At 40.5% G+C, this 16,321-nt stretch overlaps 1 protein-coding gene across 1 annotated transcript in view; it reads right to left on the bottom strand.

Annotated features, from left to right (window-relative positions):
- Nucleotides 1-16,321, bottom strand: part of llgl1 (LLGL scribble cell polarity complex component 1) — a 47,896-nt gene that overhangs the window by 16,274 nt on the left and 15,301 nt on the right. The window contains exons 3-7 of the mRNA XM_041777770.1: nucleotides 8,292-8,373; nucleotides 8,042-8,202; nucleotides 6,821-6,967; nucleotides 1,653-1,815; nucleotides 1,372-1,507 (exon numbers count right to left, since the gene is read on the bottom strand). Coding sequence (XP_041633704.1) covers nucleotides 1,372-1,507; nucleotides 1,653-1,815; nucleotides 6,821-6,967; nucleotides 8,042-8,202; nucleotides 8,292-8,373 — 689 coding nt within the window. The remainder of the gene's footprint in view (nucleotides 1-1,371; nucleotides 1,508-1,652; nucleotides 1,816-6,820; nucleotides 6,968-8,041; nucleotides 8,203-8,291; nucleotides 8,374-16,321) is intronic.

The following is a 16,321-nucleotide window of genomic DNA, read 5'->3' as shown; positions in this document are numbered from 1 at the left end:
ATTGCAGAGGCATGGCAAGGATATTTTCACATCTAGGGTATCATTGCCGTCTCAAAGTGAGTTGGACTTTTTTATAGAAACAAATGCATTCTCAAAGAACACCACTGGTGTGATCCTTAAAGCTTGCAAAATTGTGTTTTTGCGTTTTCATGTGAATGTAGCATGTGTGGATGAAGAATGCTGAAAATGGAGGAGGAAAAACTCAGATTTCTGAAAATACCTGCCTATGTGTAGACAAGGCCTGAGCAGTGGTTCCCAAACCTTTTAGCCAGTGACCTCCAAAATAAAAGCTCCAGAGACTGGAGACCCCCACTTTCCCTGGAAGTGGTTACAGCATACGATTTTGCATAAAGCATATTGGAAAAATTCATATTTTAAGGAGTTTTTATCTCAAATGTCACTTAATAACTGTTGGTTTAATCTGAATTAAACTCATTTTAAATATATTTTTCTACAATAACAGACCATATTTACCACTTTAAATCATTCAAATCCCCCTCACCCCAACTTTAGGAACCATTGCTCTACCAGTGCTCTAGAGTTCACAGTAGGTTTGCAAACATTACCAAGTGAGGCAAGGTCATCCTATGCTACTCAGTGAACTAATCACAGATCCTGTGTTCTTGTTGTGTAATTGTATTTTTGAAGGGCATGCCAGGCTTATGCATGGGTTCATGGCTAAATAAACCTACAGGGTATGCTGCAGCATAGATTTGATAACTAAACACAAGAAAATACACACTAAATTTAAAACTTTTTATGACCTCTCAATATATCTTAAGACCCCACTGCATTGGTGGCATAGTCATGTGCACCCATTCACACTGTTTCACTCCACAGTCACACACTGAGGGCAGAGGTTGTTATGGAGAATTGGCCATTGGTATTAACTAATCCCATTCAAACACATCCATACCCATTAACAAACCACTGAAGAAGCAGTGGAAGCAGCTTAGGGTTAAGTGTCTTAACCAAGGATACATCAAACATGTGACTGTAGGAGCTGTGGATAGAACCCACAACCATCTGATAGCGGGAAAACCGACTACCTTGTGAGCCAGTCGCCCCCAAGTTGTGAACTTGCTAGTTAGGGCCACAGAGGCAGAGCAGCTTTAAGGATGCAATGATAGCTTGAAGGGCCAGACAAGCATGGAGACTGGTATTGGATCTGGTAGTGTTCCATCAGAATCTCATTTGTGCTTAAACTAAATATCAAACAAAGGCAGAGAAAAAAGAAACAGAGAGCAGTCCATCTTTTCTTTGATGAATGTCAATGAAAAGGGGGAGTGCTTTAACATACCGCCCATAAACATTAGATGGATAAAACAAACAAGTGTAGTGTAGTGTGTGCCAAACGTAATCATTTCTTACCATATGGGATGGTGGAAGACACTGGCTGATGACTGTAGGTGTTGCCGTTAGTAACAGCCCACACAGAGTAGCCCCCATCGTTGTGTGAACTAACGAATAAGTTCCCAGAGCGTTCCCACACCAGGCTCTCCAGCTGCTGCTCACATAAACACACAGAAACACAAAGACACATATTTAAACATGGAGGCATCAGACTGGGTTGCAAAGCTGAAGAATTAGTGAAGACTTCATAGTATCAGCATCTCAGATCCATTATCAAAAAAGGGGAATCAACTTGTTACCTGCTTTCCCAGAAAAAGCTGCTCTGCATGCCGTGCACTTAAATCCCAGAGGACCACCAGACCGCGGCTGTAGCCAATCAAAATCTTCCCCGATTGCTGCGGATGTTCCTGAAGCGACTCCACTGGCCCCAAGGATTTCCCACATCTGTAATCATCTGGCAGGCTGGGAAAACAAAACATAGGCCATTAGCCCACATCTGTAGCTTGTTTTGAAACCAGGGTGTTATAAATTTGACATGAACAAAGGTCACAAGGAGGTGAAATAAATGTCTGAGGAGGAGCCTGCCATATTGGTGAGGGCTGAGGGGAGTTAATAGGGAAAGATTTAGAGTGTGGAGTCTTTAGTAAAAGCGACAACTAAAACCAAGAGCAAAACTCCATGTGTAAAAACTCATGTCTAAAATAATCAATACCGAGCTCAATCATCAGCATGTGTATAAACTGATTCTACAACAACATCCTCCTCCAACAACAACAGCAACACTGAGATCAACAGAAAGCTGCTGGAGCTGAGGAAGGAGACATTCCTCTGAGGCAGAAGAGGAATGTGGAGCAGGACACACCCTCGAGATGTCAGAGGATTCCCTCAGTGAGGAGAAAGGGGAGAAGACGGGAAAAGTAACAACAGAAAAAAGATTTTCATCAGCTCAATACTCCAGTCTGGTACAATAAGTCCAAAATAAGTACACGTGGATACAACATATATATACAGTATATAGGCTATATCTTTATATGGATGGATTAAATAGTTGCTTAGAGCATACACTTCATGACCACAAGCCTCAGCTTCAGAACAATGTGAGTGATGATGGAGAGACATGCCAATGTGACTGCATCATTTACACCCACACATGTACTATATGAATGTGTGCACTGAGCTGAACGGTTAGGGAGAAAGTGCTGCTTTTCATATGTAAAGTACTTAGATGTTAAGGGGCTTCATGTGTAAAGCTCTTTTCTTCAGTTTCTTTAACATAGCTAAAGATGTGCTCAATGAGAGAACTAAAGTAACTGCCTATAGGACAAACTGTGCCAACTATACAGTGCCTATAAAAAGTACACACCCCTTTTGGATGTTTCACCCTTTTATTATTTTAAAAACCATTATGGTCAATATAAATTGGCTTTTTTATCAAATAAATACAAAATAATCTATTTACTGTTGTACAGAAAACAGATTTCTACAAAGTAATACTAATTAAATAAAAATATGCAGTGTAAAATAAGTGACTGCATAAATATTCACCACCTTCAAGTCCAGTTTAGTAGATGCACCTTTGGCTGCATCAAAGCACTGAGTCTGTATAGTCTCAAGCAGGCTTGCACATCTGGACAATGCAATATTACTCCATTTCTTCTTTGCAAAACTACTCAAGCTCTGTCAGGTTGCATAGGAATCAGGCATGAATAACACTTTTCAAGTCAAGCCACAAAACCTCTATTGGATTGAGGCCCGCACTTTGATTCATCTGCTCCAGAACATTCACCCTGTTGTCTTTAAATAATTTCTGGTTCGCTTTCTCTGTATGCTTCAGGTCATTGTCTTGCTGGAAAATAAATCTCCCAAGCCATAGCTGTCTTGCAGACTGAATAAGACTGCCATCCAGGATTTCTTATATTTGCCTCATTCATTTTACCCTCTACAAGCCATCCAGGGCCAGCTGCAGAGAAGCATCCTCACAGCATGATGCTGCCACCATCATGCTTTACAGCTGGGATGGTGTGTTTGTGGTGATGTGCTGTGTTTGGTGTTTGCCAAATTTAGCATCTTGTCTGATGGCCATGGCATCTTCCACCTGCCTTTTGGCAAGCATGTGTGAAAGACGCCCAAAATATTCCGGAAATTGTCAGGAGTTTGTGTGTGAAATGGGCTTACAAATCAGTGTGACAGTTTCTTCACAAAGATTTGATCCATGATTAACATCCATAGTAAAGATGTTTATGTGTAATTCTTTCAGTCTTTGTGTGTTGAGTAGATGATTATTCCGTAATCATAGCTGGGGACCAGTGTATATAGAGGGGTTCAATCTGGGGGAATTTGTAACCTAGCAAAGCAGATGGTTTGGTCTGATTCCATCAGGCAGATCCATCTTGCAAAGCTCCAATCAGAAACACTTCTGCCAGGTCTGAGAATGGACCTGACCAATCAGCGTTGTTTGAGAACAACGAGGCGGTAGCTACAGGCAGGTATAAGTAGTACTTCTTTATTAAAACAAGAGCAAAGAGCCATGCTGAAAGCTTCACTTGACAGAGATGTTTTGCACTTCTCCTGAACAACCTTGGCACGAGTTTCATCCACCACCAAGCTCCAATGTTCATAAACTAAGGGAGCACCTCCCTGTCAAGCTCAGGTAACATCCGGAGCTCAGCAAGCCTACCAACTCATTTTGTCTTCTCGCTCTGATTGGCACATAATGAATGTGACAGACAGAACATCCATCCAATCATGTTCGAGAATAGTTTTAAAAGTCCTTCCCTTCCCAAACACTTTGTATAGGGGGTTCCCAGATGAATGTGAAACATATCCTGTGCAATTGATATATATCAAACAGTCTAGCTGGCATGTCAGGTTAGGAAATTTGGGCTTTGAAACACTGACATTTTCCTGGCTGGTGGAATTTAGTTTTAGCTGCAGCTTCAACTTAGCAAGCTAGTCAAAGTATTTGTGGAGAACCTGAATTAACAAAAAGTAAGAGGAACGTGGCTATGCAGCTTTTTGAGCTTCATGTTGGGAATGTGACAGAACCATCTCAAAAGAGAAAGTCGGCCTGTGTGGCACACACACACACCCACACACACTTCTGACTGCTTTGGTAGTGATCACTGAGGAAGATCCTCTCCGGAAGCACAGAGGCAGAAACATTCCCGACAAAGCTTTCCATTGTCTCGTCTCTCCGTTCACAAGTATTTTTAGGGAATCCAGCATCCTGCTACACAGAGCACGGTGATGAGCCTGTGGCTGTCTGCGAGTGCGTCTGTGTATGTGTGTATACGTGTGTGTACATTGGAGATTCAGCTAAAACACTTCCCCAACCGGAACACGGTGTTTTGGCAGTCGGTACAAAGCCTTACTGTTTCAAACCTCCCCTCCGTTACACATACACACACACAGAGTCTTATCAGGGCCCTTGTTAGGCCTCAGTTCTGCCCACTTCCCTAAACAAGCCCAGTTAATGAGGGGTTTGGCCAAGCAGTCAGACAGTCACAGAGGAATGAAAAAGAGACACAGCAGCAGCTCTGTGATTCCCTGACAGTGTATCGACACAGGAATGTAGCCTGCAACTCTACAGCATGAAAAATACACAAATTACTTCAATGCATTTGCAAGAAAAATCCTCTTGTGTCATGCAGTTTAGTGTGTATCTGAGAAATAAGGACACATTTCTAGTTTAACCACAGCTCTGCTGTTTTCCAGGGTTTTGGCATTTTATGAACGACTTGCTCCTCCTCTTTGCCACATCATGTGGAGTTGTAAGTGCACAGTTACAACTGTCAAATCATCTCTGTATATCACTACTACAGCAGGACCTATTCACAATGTTAGGGGAATTTAGTTTAAGCAGAAACAGTTTTTAACGACGTGTTCAAGACATCTGTGAAAATTATTTTGAAAATTCTTGATTAAAAAACAACGAACTATAACCACATCTGTTAACCTGTCAACTAACCTTCGACAGTTTTCTTTATTTTGCAGTTACTTGTCTGAAACTTTAAACATGGAATCTGATTTAGACCTTTGTATAATCCTTTTTAAAGAGAATTTTATGGAGTCTAGTAATATGTTTTTGAACTCAGTTGATTAGTTTTATCAGTATGTTTCAGAGTTGATGATGTTTGAATGGTTAAGCTACAATAACTACATCAGCTAAAATTTAATGCTGCACTCACTTGCGTATCCAGCTGCGTTATGAGCTCAGTTGTCAATATACCCTACTGCATGACGTGTGTTACTAGAGGATACCACTAGAGGGCAGAATAGAGAACTTAAGCTGCATACAACTACAAGCTGTGTGAGATGTAAACTGTAAACATGGCAACACTTGAAAAGGTTACCATTATGTTATTCTCAAGATCAAAACTGATAATAACCATCAGTACACAATAGTAACATTATCATCATCTGCACTAGTGCTGCGCAATTAATCTAATCAGGGTGTGCATAAAAGGCTGCAATTATTTTTGTATTAAGTAGAACTTGAAATGCATGCAGAAACGCCTTTAAGTTAACAATAGTACCGCTACGTGTGCATTTTGTAGGAAAAAAGGAAAAAAAGTAACTTTTGGACAAAATTAAGTTGCTTTTAAAGCAGTACATTAAAACTTTTGGCTTTTTATTTTTTCTTCTACCTTATATCTGTTTTTTAGTTGAGAAATACATGTTTCTAAAATTTGAAGAACCTTGTGAGTTAGGTCAGGTGGTCTATTTAAGCTGGGTTTAAGATGTTATATCATCACTCCTCAACTCTGCATGGAAGATAAATCAACGAGGAGTGATGAAGTTGGAGCCCGACACCAAATTATGCTATGCTGCTATAATAAATACTTGAGAAAATTACATACGTGAAATGACTGACTGAACTATTATTATTCTCTGCATTTTCCTTGATAACCAAGCAAGTAGACTCATGATACCATTTGTCTTATATCCCAATCAGATGATGTGAATAACTGTGGACTTTATAACTTTCTGTCATTGTTGTTCCCAGTGTTATATCCACATCCCTCTTATCCTCTCCTACTGTCATGCGCACAGTGCATCTTGCATTCATGTTTGTTCCTTTTGAGGTGGTGCACAGCTGATGTGACACATTGACACAGTGGACGCTCAGTAGCTGTCGAATGGAAGCATATGTGTAGTTACCAGCAAGTTTTTCTCTAGCCTTACAGCCTCCTGTAAGAGACCTCTGGTTTGCATCAATTTTGGTGCTCCTTTTGTATGGAGTCACGTCTTAATTCTTAACTGATCTGACATTTAAAAAAACTTAAAGAAATTATTTTCTCTTTGCTTTGGTGGGCCATATAGAAGCATCACTTGTAAATCCAGCTGGTTCATAACCAGTTTAAAATTCCTAACAGGAGCTTCAGCGGTGCTCAGAAAAAACTTACCTTCTTCTATCAGAGCTATTCTCACTTCATACCAGAACCTTTGTTATTCACATGAGTCTTACCTCTGTGTGACCTGATCCTGGAACAGTGTCTGGCTCTCCTTCAGTGAAAGGCGGGGCAACTCCAGGAAGTACACGCCCCCTCCTTCTGTTCCGATGCAGAGCAGGTCACACGTCCTCAGTAAGAGGAGGACAGTCACCCGAGTGGCACTGAGGAGACAAGGATAATCAAAAAGGAAGTGAGTGAACTTCCATCCTTTTATATTGGCAAATTAATTTTCCTTTAACATAGCCTTGAATTTCAAAGTTAAAATATCTAAACAAAGAGGAAAAACAAGATGTTTACAGACAGCAGAAACACTTCAAAATGAAACACAATGATACAGAAATGGTAGGCTAATGGAGACAACAGTGATGACTCAAAATAAATCTAACCCACAATTTGCACATAGGATGACTGCGCTGTGCACCGAAGCACCACAGGTTTGCTCCGACCGAAGGAGAGCGACCTCGCCCACTGGAAGCGAGTCTAGAGCACTGCAACACGGCGTGCAGCCCTGATCAGCAGGAAGAGAACACGGAGAACTGCAAGTTCACACAGGAATAGTATGTCGACAGCGGATGATTTTACCTTTTGGGGCTAATTTATCATCCATTCCCCTATAAGTCCATGATATTATTGCTTCCGCCATTGGGTGTGTACATTAGGAAGTTAAAAGGTTAATTTGCTTAAAGGACCTGTGGTTTTATGTAAAATTCTTCGGCTTAGTGTCCTCAAAAGTTAACTTTTCCTTGTCAATGGCGCCGTTGTAGCTCTGTGACCCACTGACCTTATGGTGACCCTTTGCTCTCACTGCAGGATGAGATGTAATGTTGATATAGCGATGATGTGCAACAGCAAGTCCATTTGCTGTGTTGTATTTTGAAAGAACTGGATATCCTACGCTTGTGACTTCCTTTCTGGTGCTTTCTGATCAATGGGTATTGACGCGGTTTGGCAGCAGCCGGCGCTGAAAATATACCCCTGCAGCATATCTCGAACGAAACGGAGCAAAGTGGTGCTCTAGGCACGCACCGCTGCCGGTCTGGAGAGCTAGCTGTTGAAATGCTCTGACAGACTAGAGAAGGAACAATTTGCTCTGCAGTACAATTCGCTACAGGATCGCGGCGCAGTTGCTTTATGTGGAAATTGGAGGTTATAGTCACAGCTGAATGTCAGCCATTAATGTTGTAAAAATACAGTGTTTGAAGACATAAGAACAACTTCTAGAGGCTCTATTTCACCTGCAGCTCTCAATGCCTGGTCTTCCTGGGAGGCTGTAGCTGCCCATTTCCTGCAGACTGAGTGTGCCCTCTTTCTTAGTCCCTCCCACCTCTCTAGTGACCCGGGCCTCCAGTTCCCACAGGTGGATGGAGTTATCATCTAGCAGCGACAGCAAGCGACCCTTTACAGAGGAAAGGGAACATTAACACCACACAACACAACATGGAAATGTCTCAGAATTATTCTAAAATAAATCAACACAGAGCTTACCTGACCAGGGAGGAAGTGGATTTGAGTGACAGCAGAGGTGTCTTTGTGTAGTCCGGTAAACTCCACTCCCGGGGCTCCATAGCTGGAAAGGGTAAGTCAAGGAAATTCACAACATAATTTAAGGACAAGGTTAGCTCTGCAACTAACTAAATCCCGAGTCTATAAACCCAAATGTTTAGGGCAGTACAATTAATCCCAGTTTGCCTGATTTGCCATAACAGAGGTGGGGATGAGTCCTCTTGCTTGAGCCGTTGAGAACCACATGCAGTTTCCACTTCAATTGTACATGGCATATTTTGTCATGTTGTGTCAGTGTACTTCTCAGCGTTGAAATAACTGCAGCTTCATGTGGGATAACACCATTTCTCCTTGAGAAAAATCAAAGAAATTTGTTCCTAATTTAACAGAAGATGGAGGCATTTGGATGTCATTTAACATGCCGCATACTGTGTAAGAAAATCTCCATGTATAAACACAGTGCAAATATGCCACTGCCACAGTGATAGAGGGGCCACCTCCCTCCTTTCTGCAGCCTCCCTTCTCCTTCCCGACTTGTTATTTAAATCAGAAAATCTGTAACTACAAGCACTCAGTACAACTATGAAGAGCTGAAGTGGTAACTCTGAGCTGTAAATCAGCTGAAACAGACTGGTTATGTGTAATAGCAGGGGGAGAAATTAGAGCACTATAACAAAGCTCATAGCAATTACCAACACCACATGACGCACAAACTCAAAACCACCTCTGTGGATGTATGTGTTTGTTTTCCTGTGTGTGTAATCAACAGCAATCTTCACAGAGTCCTCCCGCTGGTAGTCCAGTAAATGAGGCCGAGCTGATAAAATAAAGGCCGCAGTAAAGATCTGTGACGCTGTGGATACAGATAAGCTAAATTAGTCTAAACTGCAAAATAGCACACGCTTGTGAGCAATACCCACACACTTAAACACACTGCTTACATAAGCCTGTAGGAATGTGGATTTAAAATGCTGAAAAATAAGGGGGAGCTCTTGTGTTTGACTGAGGAGAGCTGCTGTTCTTTTTTTTTCCTTTTTTCCATAAGTTTGTGTTGTCCTCAGTTTTAGAGAGGAAAATAAATACTGAGCATAACCCATGTCTTTTTTCTTTAACCTTCTCTTTGCATTGCTTTCTAACAGACACCTTTGTCTCTTTATCTTAACCATCTTTCCACATCACTGTTAGGAAAACACTTTCACCTCAGTAGTGTTTCAAAACATACATTCCTTGACTGTCTTCTCTTTCTCTTTCAGTTCTTGGTATCACACGTCTCTGAACTGAGGCTTGGAAATGAAACAGAATCTAAACCCCTCCTGTCTCATTCCCGCCCTATCTTAACTCCCTGAAGGTCCAGCTGAGTGCAACATTCACTCGCAGGTCATGAACCAGCAGACCAGACAGAGAGGGAGGCAGAGAGGTGGAGTGATTAAGAAAGTGTCAGTGAGAAGAAATTAAGGCAAAGCCCGAAGCAGTCTTTCAGTGTCTTGCCAGCTTGTTTAACTTAATGTGCACACTTAAGTGCAGGTATATTATATGAATCATCTGCACAGTAAACAGTGTGAGAGTGTTTTGCAGGTTTTCCATAGACACATGACATCCATCAAAATCCGCTCACCCATTTTCCCTCACAGACAGGCCTTAACTAACAGCAGCTTGCACTGCTAAGTAAACAGCACTGCATATAAATGCAAACAAGATGGCCCACTATTTTTCTTTCAAAGCCTGCAGATTTGGCTCAAGGTAAACGCAAACAAGCATCCTAATAAACTTGGGAAATATCCTTGAGCCTTTCAGCAGCCTCAAAATCCTCTCTGTGGCCAATCCGAAGTGTGCAAGCCGTATCACAAAGAGTTAAGATGTGGGGAAAAAGTTTGACAGTTTGAGGAGAAATGGCTTTGTGCAAGAAAGGTGGTAAACACTAAAGAATGGGCAGGCAAAAAAATGCAAACAGTTGTGCTGCTCAGCTCTGAAGTTAGAACAGGAAAAGCTTAAAGAGAAATGAGCTGCACAGCTGTGTAAAAAACATCAGAGGGACTGAAGACAGATGGAGGCCAGTGGTTTGTGTGCATTTCCCAGAAATGTAACAATGACCACAACTCATTCATCACAAATCTATACTGCATTTACCCTCAAATTTACGCTGACTGGGCAAGAAAAAGAGGGCACGGTGGAAAAAATGCACTTGCATGCTTAAGTCCACACTTCCTGTCTACAGTGATGTCAGAGCACAGCTGGTGGAGGGTTTCCTGGTGATGATGTCATCACCTCCTTACCAGGGACAGCTGGAGACGAAGTCCCTCTTGCTGCCTGAATGTGTGAGTGTCTGTTCTCTAATGTGACCACCACCCCCCATGCTAGCGCTAATTGGCTGACAATAGAACTCCTCCACAACAGTGTGAAGATGTGCGAATGAATGTGTGAATCTCCCCCGTTCTCTCCCTCCGCAGCAGCCGCACTGTTGTGTTCAAAACAGACCGACTCTACATGGCTGAAATTCCCACAGTTCACAAACATGCAATTATGCTGTATCTGAGCTAAAAAGGAAAACACTTCTTCTGTTTGTGATTATTTTTGGATCTACAAGCGTTACAATTAAGGGACATTCCCAACAGCAGAGTGACAGAATACATTTAGCTTCCTCGAAGTGTAACATATTTAATATCTTCATCACGATACTAACTGATGCTATCAACACTAAAGATTTTTCTTACATTATGCTACTAATGCCTATTAACACCACTAAAAATAAAAATGGATCTAGAGCCATTTCAATTTATTTTGAATATGTTTATGAAGCTCAGTTCATGTAGAACATGGTAGACATACCAAGCATAGCCAGCCATGATCAGCTGACGGCCAGTTGATCCCAATTATTTCCTCCGAGCTCCCACAGCCAATCACCTCTTTCTCTCAACACAGTGGCGTGTTTAAATAGACATACTTCTCACTAATGCCTGCTTGCAGTAATGATGATGCACCATGCCGTTGCTGCTGTTGGCAAAGCTTCACCTCCTCCAACCCAGCCTCCTCCTTTACAGCATAAAGCTTTTAGCACCTTCATATTCAGAGTCATGCTACTACAGATTGTTTGCTTTTGAAGTGTATATCCATTTTGCAGTAAAAGTTAAATGTATGACGAAAGTGGTCCTAACTGAATTGTTTTTGGTGCTCTTAATGTTCTACTTTTAACTCTATAAAGAACTTTGAATTGTTTTGTGAATGAATGGTGCTGAAACATAAGACTGAAGTTTTAGGTCTGAAATACATTACAATGTTGGTATTGATATTAGTATTTGCTAAAATTAATTTGTAAATATCAGCATTGGCAAAAATGCAATATTGTGCATCCCTACACTACTTTTTTTCAAAATTGTACTTATTGTCTTTGCATTGCCATTGCAGCGATCTAACAGATCCAACCAAGACATATCAGTTATCATTTCAGCAGATACAATAGTCGTGCTAACCTTAACAACTGTTCTCTCAAGACACTTTACAAAAAGCAGGTCTAGTTTAACCTTGCAAGGCAGATGGATTCACTCCTTTCTGTGTTTCTTACTGGCAAATCCATCTTGCAAAGCTCCCATCTGAACCGTTTGGGCCCAGTTAGAAAGTGACAAAGACAATCAGTGTCAAGGGGCAGTACCTTTAGGCATGTGACGTACACAAGCAGTAAGAAGAGGCCAGTGCAACTGGTGGAATACATTAACGTGAATGCTGCTAAAGTGCAAGTTTTATCAGAACTTGACAACATTTCTTCGTTAAAAGAAGAACAAAGAACAGCAGTGAGTTGTTTTCTTTTCAAAAACAACAAAACTCGTGTCCTGACATGTCTGCAGTCACCATGGTTTGCGTTATGCAGCTCTCTATGGAGTTTACTCATTGGCTACAATGTCACCTGTTTTGTTGCTCTGATTGGCCCATAAAGATGTGACAGACAGAACGTTCATCCAATCAACCTCTATGGAAGGTTTTCTAGATGGATATGTGAAACAAATCCATCTAATGTGTCAGTTTAGGTCTAGTTTGTTGTATGACCCTACATTAGTCCACCATGAGGACAGCAATAAGCAACATGAAGCAAAGTAGCACTGGCAATGAAAAACTCCCTGTTAATGAGCAGAAACCTTGAGTAGAACTAGACTTGTGTTCAACAGCCATCAGCAGTGACCGTTTTGGGCTTCAAAGAGGGAAAGAAAATGGGAGTGCTGTCTAAAGTTAGAATATTTCAATTCTTTGCAGTTCACTTTGGCAGAGTTTACCATCTGATGTATGCTTCTTCATATAACAGGAAAGCCAGGGCAATCTGTACAACAAAAGAGGGTTTAATTTTGTCTTCCTTCTGCTATGTTTATCATTATTTTAGGCTTTGCCTGTGCTGTCCAGACATTTTTTTCTGTCTGCTGTCTAGCACCTACCTGAACCCATATGGACACAATATGAGTTGAGGATTTTGATCGTGTTGCAGAAGGTTAGCAATGTAAAGAAGGGTGCAGTTCATTTACAGCACAACTAAATTTGGGAAACTTTTAGTTTTATCTAACAAAAATCTTTCTGATCATTTGAAGCCAAATTCTCAACAAGAAAGTATCCTACACTGTTGCAATGACACTAACGCACTGCTGCTAATGTGACTAATAACTTGTTCTGATCACATTTGTGATAAACATCAGAGACTGGTGAATCAGCCAATTCTAAACATACTACAAAAAGATATGCTTAAATTCATGACATGTGGGGGGGAGATGAAAGGAACTGCTGCGAATTCTCTGGATGCTCCGACAGGAACATCAGAAACTTCTTCCACAGTTCAAACAAACTCACACACAGATACATCACACAGCTTTAACACTAAAGGCTCATGGCAGTCAGGTAAATACACTGCTGAGGTTTGTAACAGACTAAAAATAGTCATCAAAAGACATTATCAATCCAGTTTTGATGTGCACTTGTGAAAAACTGTTAATAGTGCTCTTCTAGGATCAATTGGTACTATATACAGAGTATAACGCCATAACTGACAGCTTTTTTGAAAACGTGGCTCCAATGATACAACCAGCACAATGTATCAATGCCTATCACATGGGTATTTTGGTTTGTAATTTGTACAAAATGTGGAGGTGGAGATAAATCATCCATCTTCATATTAAGTCAGCAGTTTCAGCATAAACACAAAACTTAAATCAACCTGTTGAATGACTCGGTGGTCTCAAAGTGCTGATCTATGCAAGGAAAGTTTCACCGACTGAATGGTCTGAGTGAACCATGCAAAAAATTTGCTCTGTTCCTCACCAGAAAACCCTGAAAGTCACACAATGAAGGCCTACAGTAACTCATAATAAGTGAATCGCTGTCCCTTCCTCACACAGACACACACACGATTGCCCGCTGATGCAGAGAGAGAGCGTTAGCAGGGATAAAGCGATTTCACGGTCTGAATACAGACAAACAGAAGGCATTGTCCTGCGAGCGGACACACAGCCTGCACAACCTCTACACACACACACTCAAACGTGACAGAAGATTTGGACAGACAGGAAGCTAGAACGGATTGCCATTCCAAAAGAAGATTGTATGAGTATAAAACCAGCATGGAGAGAATAAGACCACCTACACCGGAGAAAAAGTCAGAGAGAGAAACCAAGAGTTTAGCATCACATGTGAAGCTGATTTCAGTTTTAACTTCTAAGGCCTCATCTCTAGTATTTTCACTAACTCTTTCCTCCATTCTCTAGTAACAACACAAACGTTCATGATCAAACTCCCCAGACGTCTGGCAGAAGGCAGCCTACAACAGGACAAGCCAAACAACTCCACCCACCCACTAGAGAAACAATCCTGTTTCATTTGCATCCTCTCCCTCTGCTTGTACCCCTCCACCTCCTTACTAGCTCACTCCCTTTGCCGGCCCACTCGCTCAGTGCACGCTCCCCCTGACACAGCTGCATTAAGACAATACAAAACAGTACAATGCTACATCTTTAACACAACACATTTTTAGTCCCTGAAGGACAGATCAGTGATTTTGATGACTAGAAGGACTGATGCTGAGAATGACATGCCACTGCTTACTTAAGTTTGAGAATGCAGCATTTCTGTGTCTATTACATTCTTGTGTCTATTATGTTATTTAAAGCTCCTGTGAAGAAGTTGTTTTGGGTGAATTTGGCACCCCCTGTGAACAAAGTGGTAAATGTTCTTGAATTGGTGATTTTGTCTCGTAAATGTTTAAGTTCTGTTACTTTTCAGCTAAACAACAAGAATTTTAAATGATTAATCACTCGATAGCTGATCTGGATATCACAATTTTTATAATAACTCAAAAATTTTACTATTTTCTCATTTATATTGACAACTTGAAGCAACTTCTTGTAGGTCCAGAGAAGGTTAAACATGAAATGTTTAACATCATAAAGTGTAGATTATTTTTGACTTTTGACTGAGCAAACTGGGAATTCTTTAACCTCCTAAGACACAAACTTTTGCTTGGAATGCATTTTAAGTTTCTCCTAATTATTTGGGATAAGTCAACTTGATAGTCAAAACATCAGCCTTGTCTTTGGATGGGAATTTCTTGGAAATTACATACTCCAAAATCCACACAAATTCCCTATAGTTTCAAAGGAATTACTTCAAATTAATGTGAAAATTCTTCAACCCATTTTTGAAGTATCCAATAAAAAAGCACCCCAAAAACTCCATGCTCAAGTAAATTCCCAAAGTTCATTGCAAATTCCCCCTAAATTCCAAGAAAATGATGGAAAACAAACACTCAAACAAAATTACCTGAAATTTCACTCAAAAATCTTTCAAAAGATACCCCCATTCCCAAAAGTTAAGAGTACATTTACTAAACTTCCATGAAAATGCTCAAAAACCTCCAAACAACTCTCCTCGAACATCCAAACAAATTTCCAAAATTCCCTGACAATGCCAAAAATATACAAACATATGCTCTACATTTCCTTGAGAATAATTGACAATTTCCAAGCAAATTCAAAAACTTCAAAAGAAACTGCCAAACATTTGCAAGTACATTCCCGAAAATTTCCGGATATGACTGATAATTCCCCAAACATCCAAACAAATCCCCTAAAATGTCCATAAATATTAGCTAATTCAACCCCACTCGCGATCAAATTCCCAGAAATAACAAATACAATGCCCAAAATTTCAATGAAAATGCCCAAAACCTCCAAAGAAATTTCCCCAAACATTCAAACAACCCTCCCAAATTCTCCATGATAATGCCAAATAATTTAAAAGCAAATTCCCCAAAACTTCCAATGAAACTCTCTAAAATATACAAATAGATACGCTAAATTTCCATGAAATTTTTTGAAAATGTCCAAGAAAGTTTGCCAAAACCTTGATGTACATTCTTAGACCAAAAACTCCAATACCAGAAATTATTACTATGTCGCAGGGAAGCTAAAATGTGATGTCCTCACATGTGCATGTAGAGTCTCAGGGACCAGGAAGATGCTTAGGTGAATAGCATCCTACTTTATGTTCAAAGTAGCATACAATTAAAATAAAAACTCATCCTTATCAACTCTTCTACACTGACAGCCCTTGTTTTTGTCAAAATTATCACACATCAAGAATCTCTGCAATGAAAAAATGTAAAAGAGCCTTGTTTAGTGTGCCAAAATCTGTCTAGAAAGACAACCCTCATGAAGTAGCACACAGGCATTAAAAATAATTACACAGAAACAGTCAGTCCTCATGGTGGTGACCTTTGTAGCTTATTAAAAAGGCATCAGTATTTTGAATGTGCTGCAGTCAAAAGCTCTTCTACCGGCATTTAACGGTTTCATACAGGTAAAAAGAAACTTTCCGAAAACTAATGCAGACATATGAGGAAGTCAAGAGTAATGCTTTGTTAGATTTGAACAAAGTAAATGATCTTGAAATACATTTATAATGAAGGTCCAGCTGACCACTTTGATACAATCTCAAGAGTTAAGGAAAATCCAAATGCCAGAAATACTTCTGTGACACAGTGCCAT

This window comes from Cheilinus undulatus, linkage group 21, assembly GCF_018320785.1.
Source record: "Cheilinus undulatus linkage group 21, ASM1832078v1, whole genome shotgun sequence".
NCBI lineage: Eukaryota > Metazoa > Chordata > Actinopteri > Labriformes > Labridae > Cheilinus > Cheilinus undulatus.
Note: the sequence above shows the minus strand (reverse complement) of the source record. Positions and strands in the feature narration are given on the sequence as shown.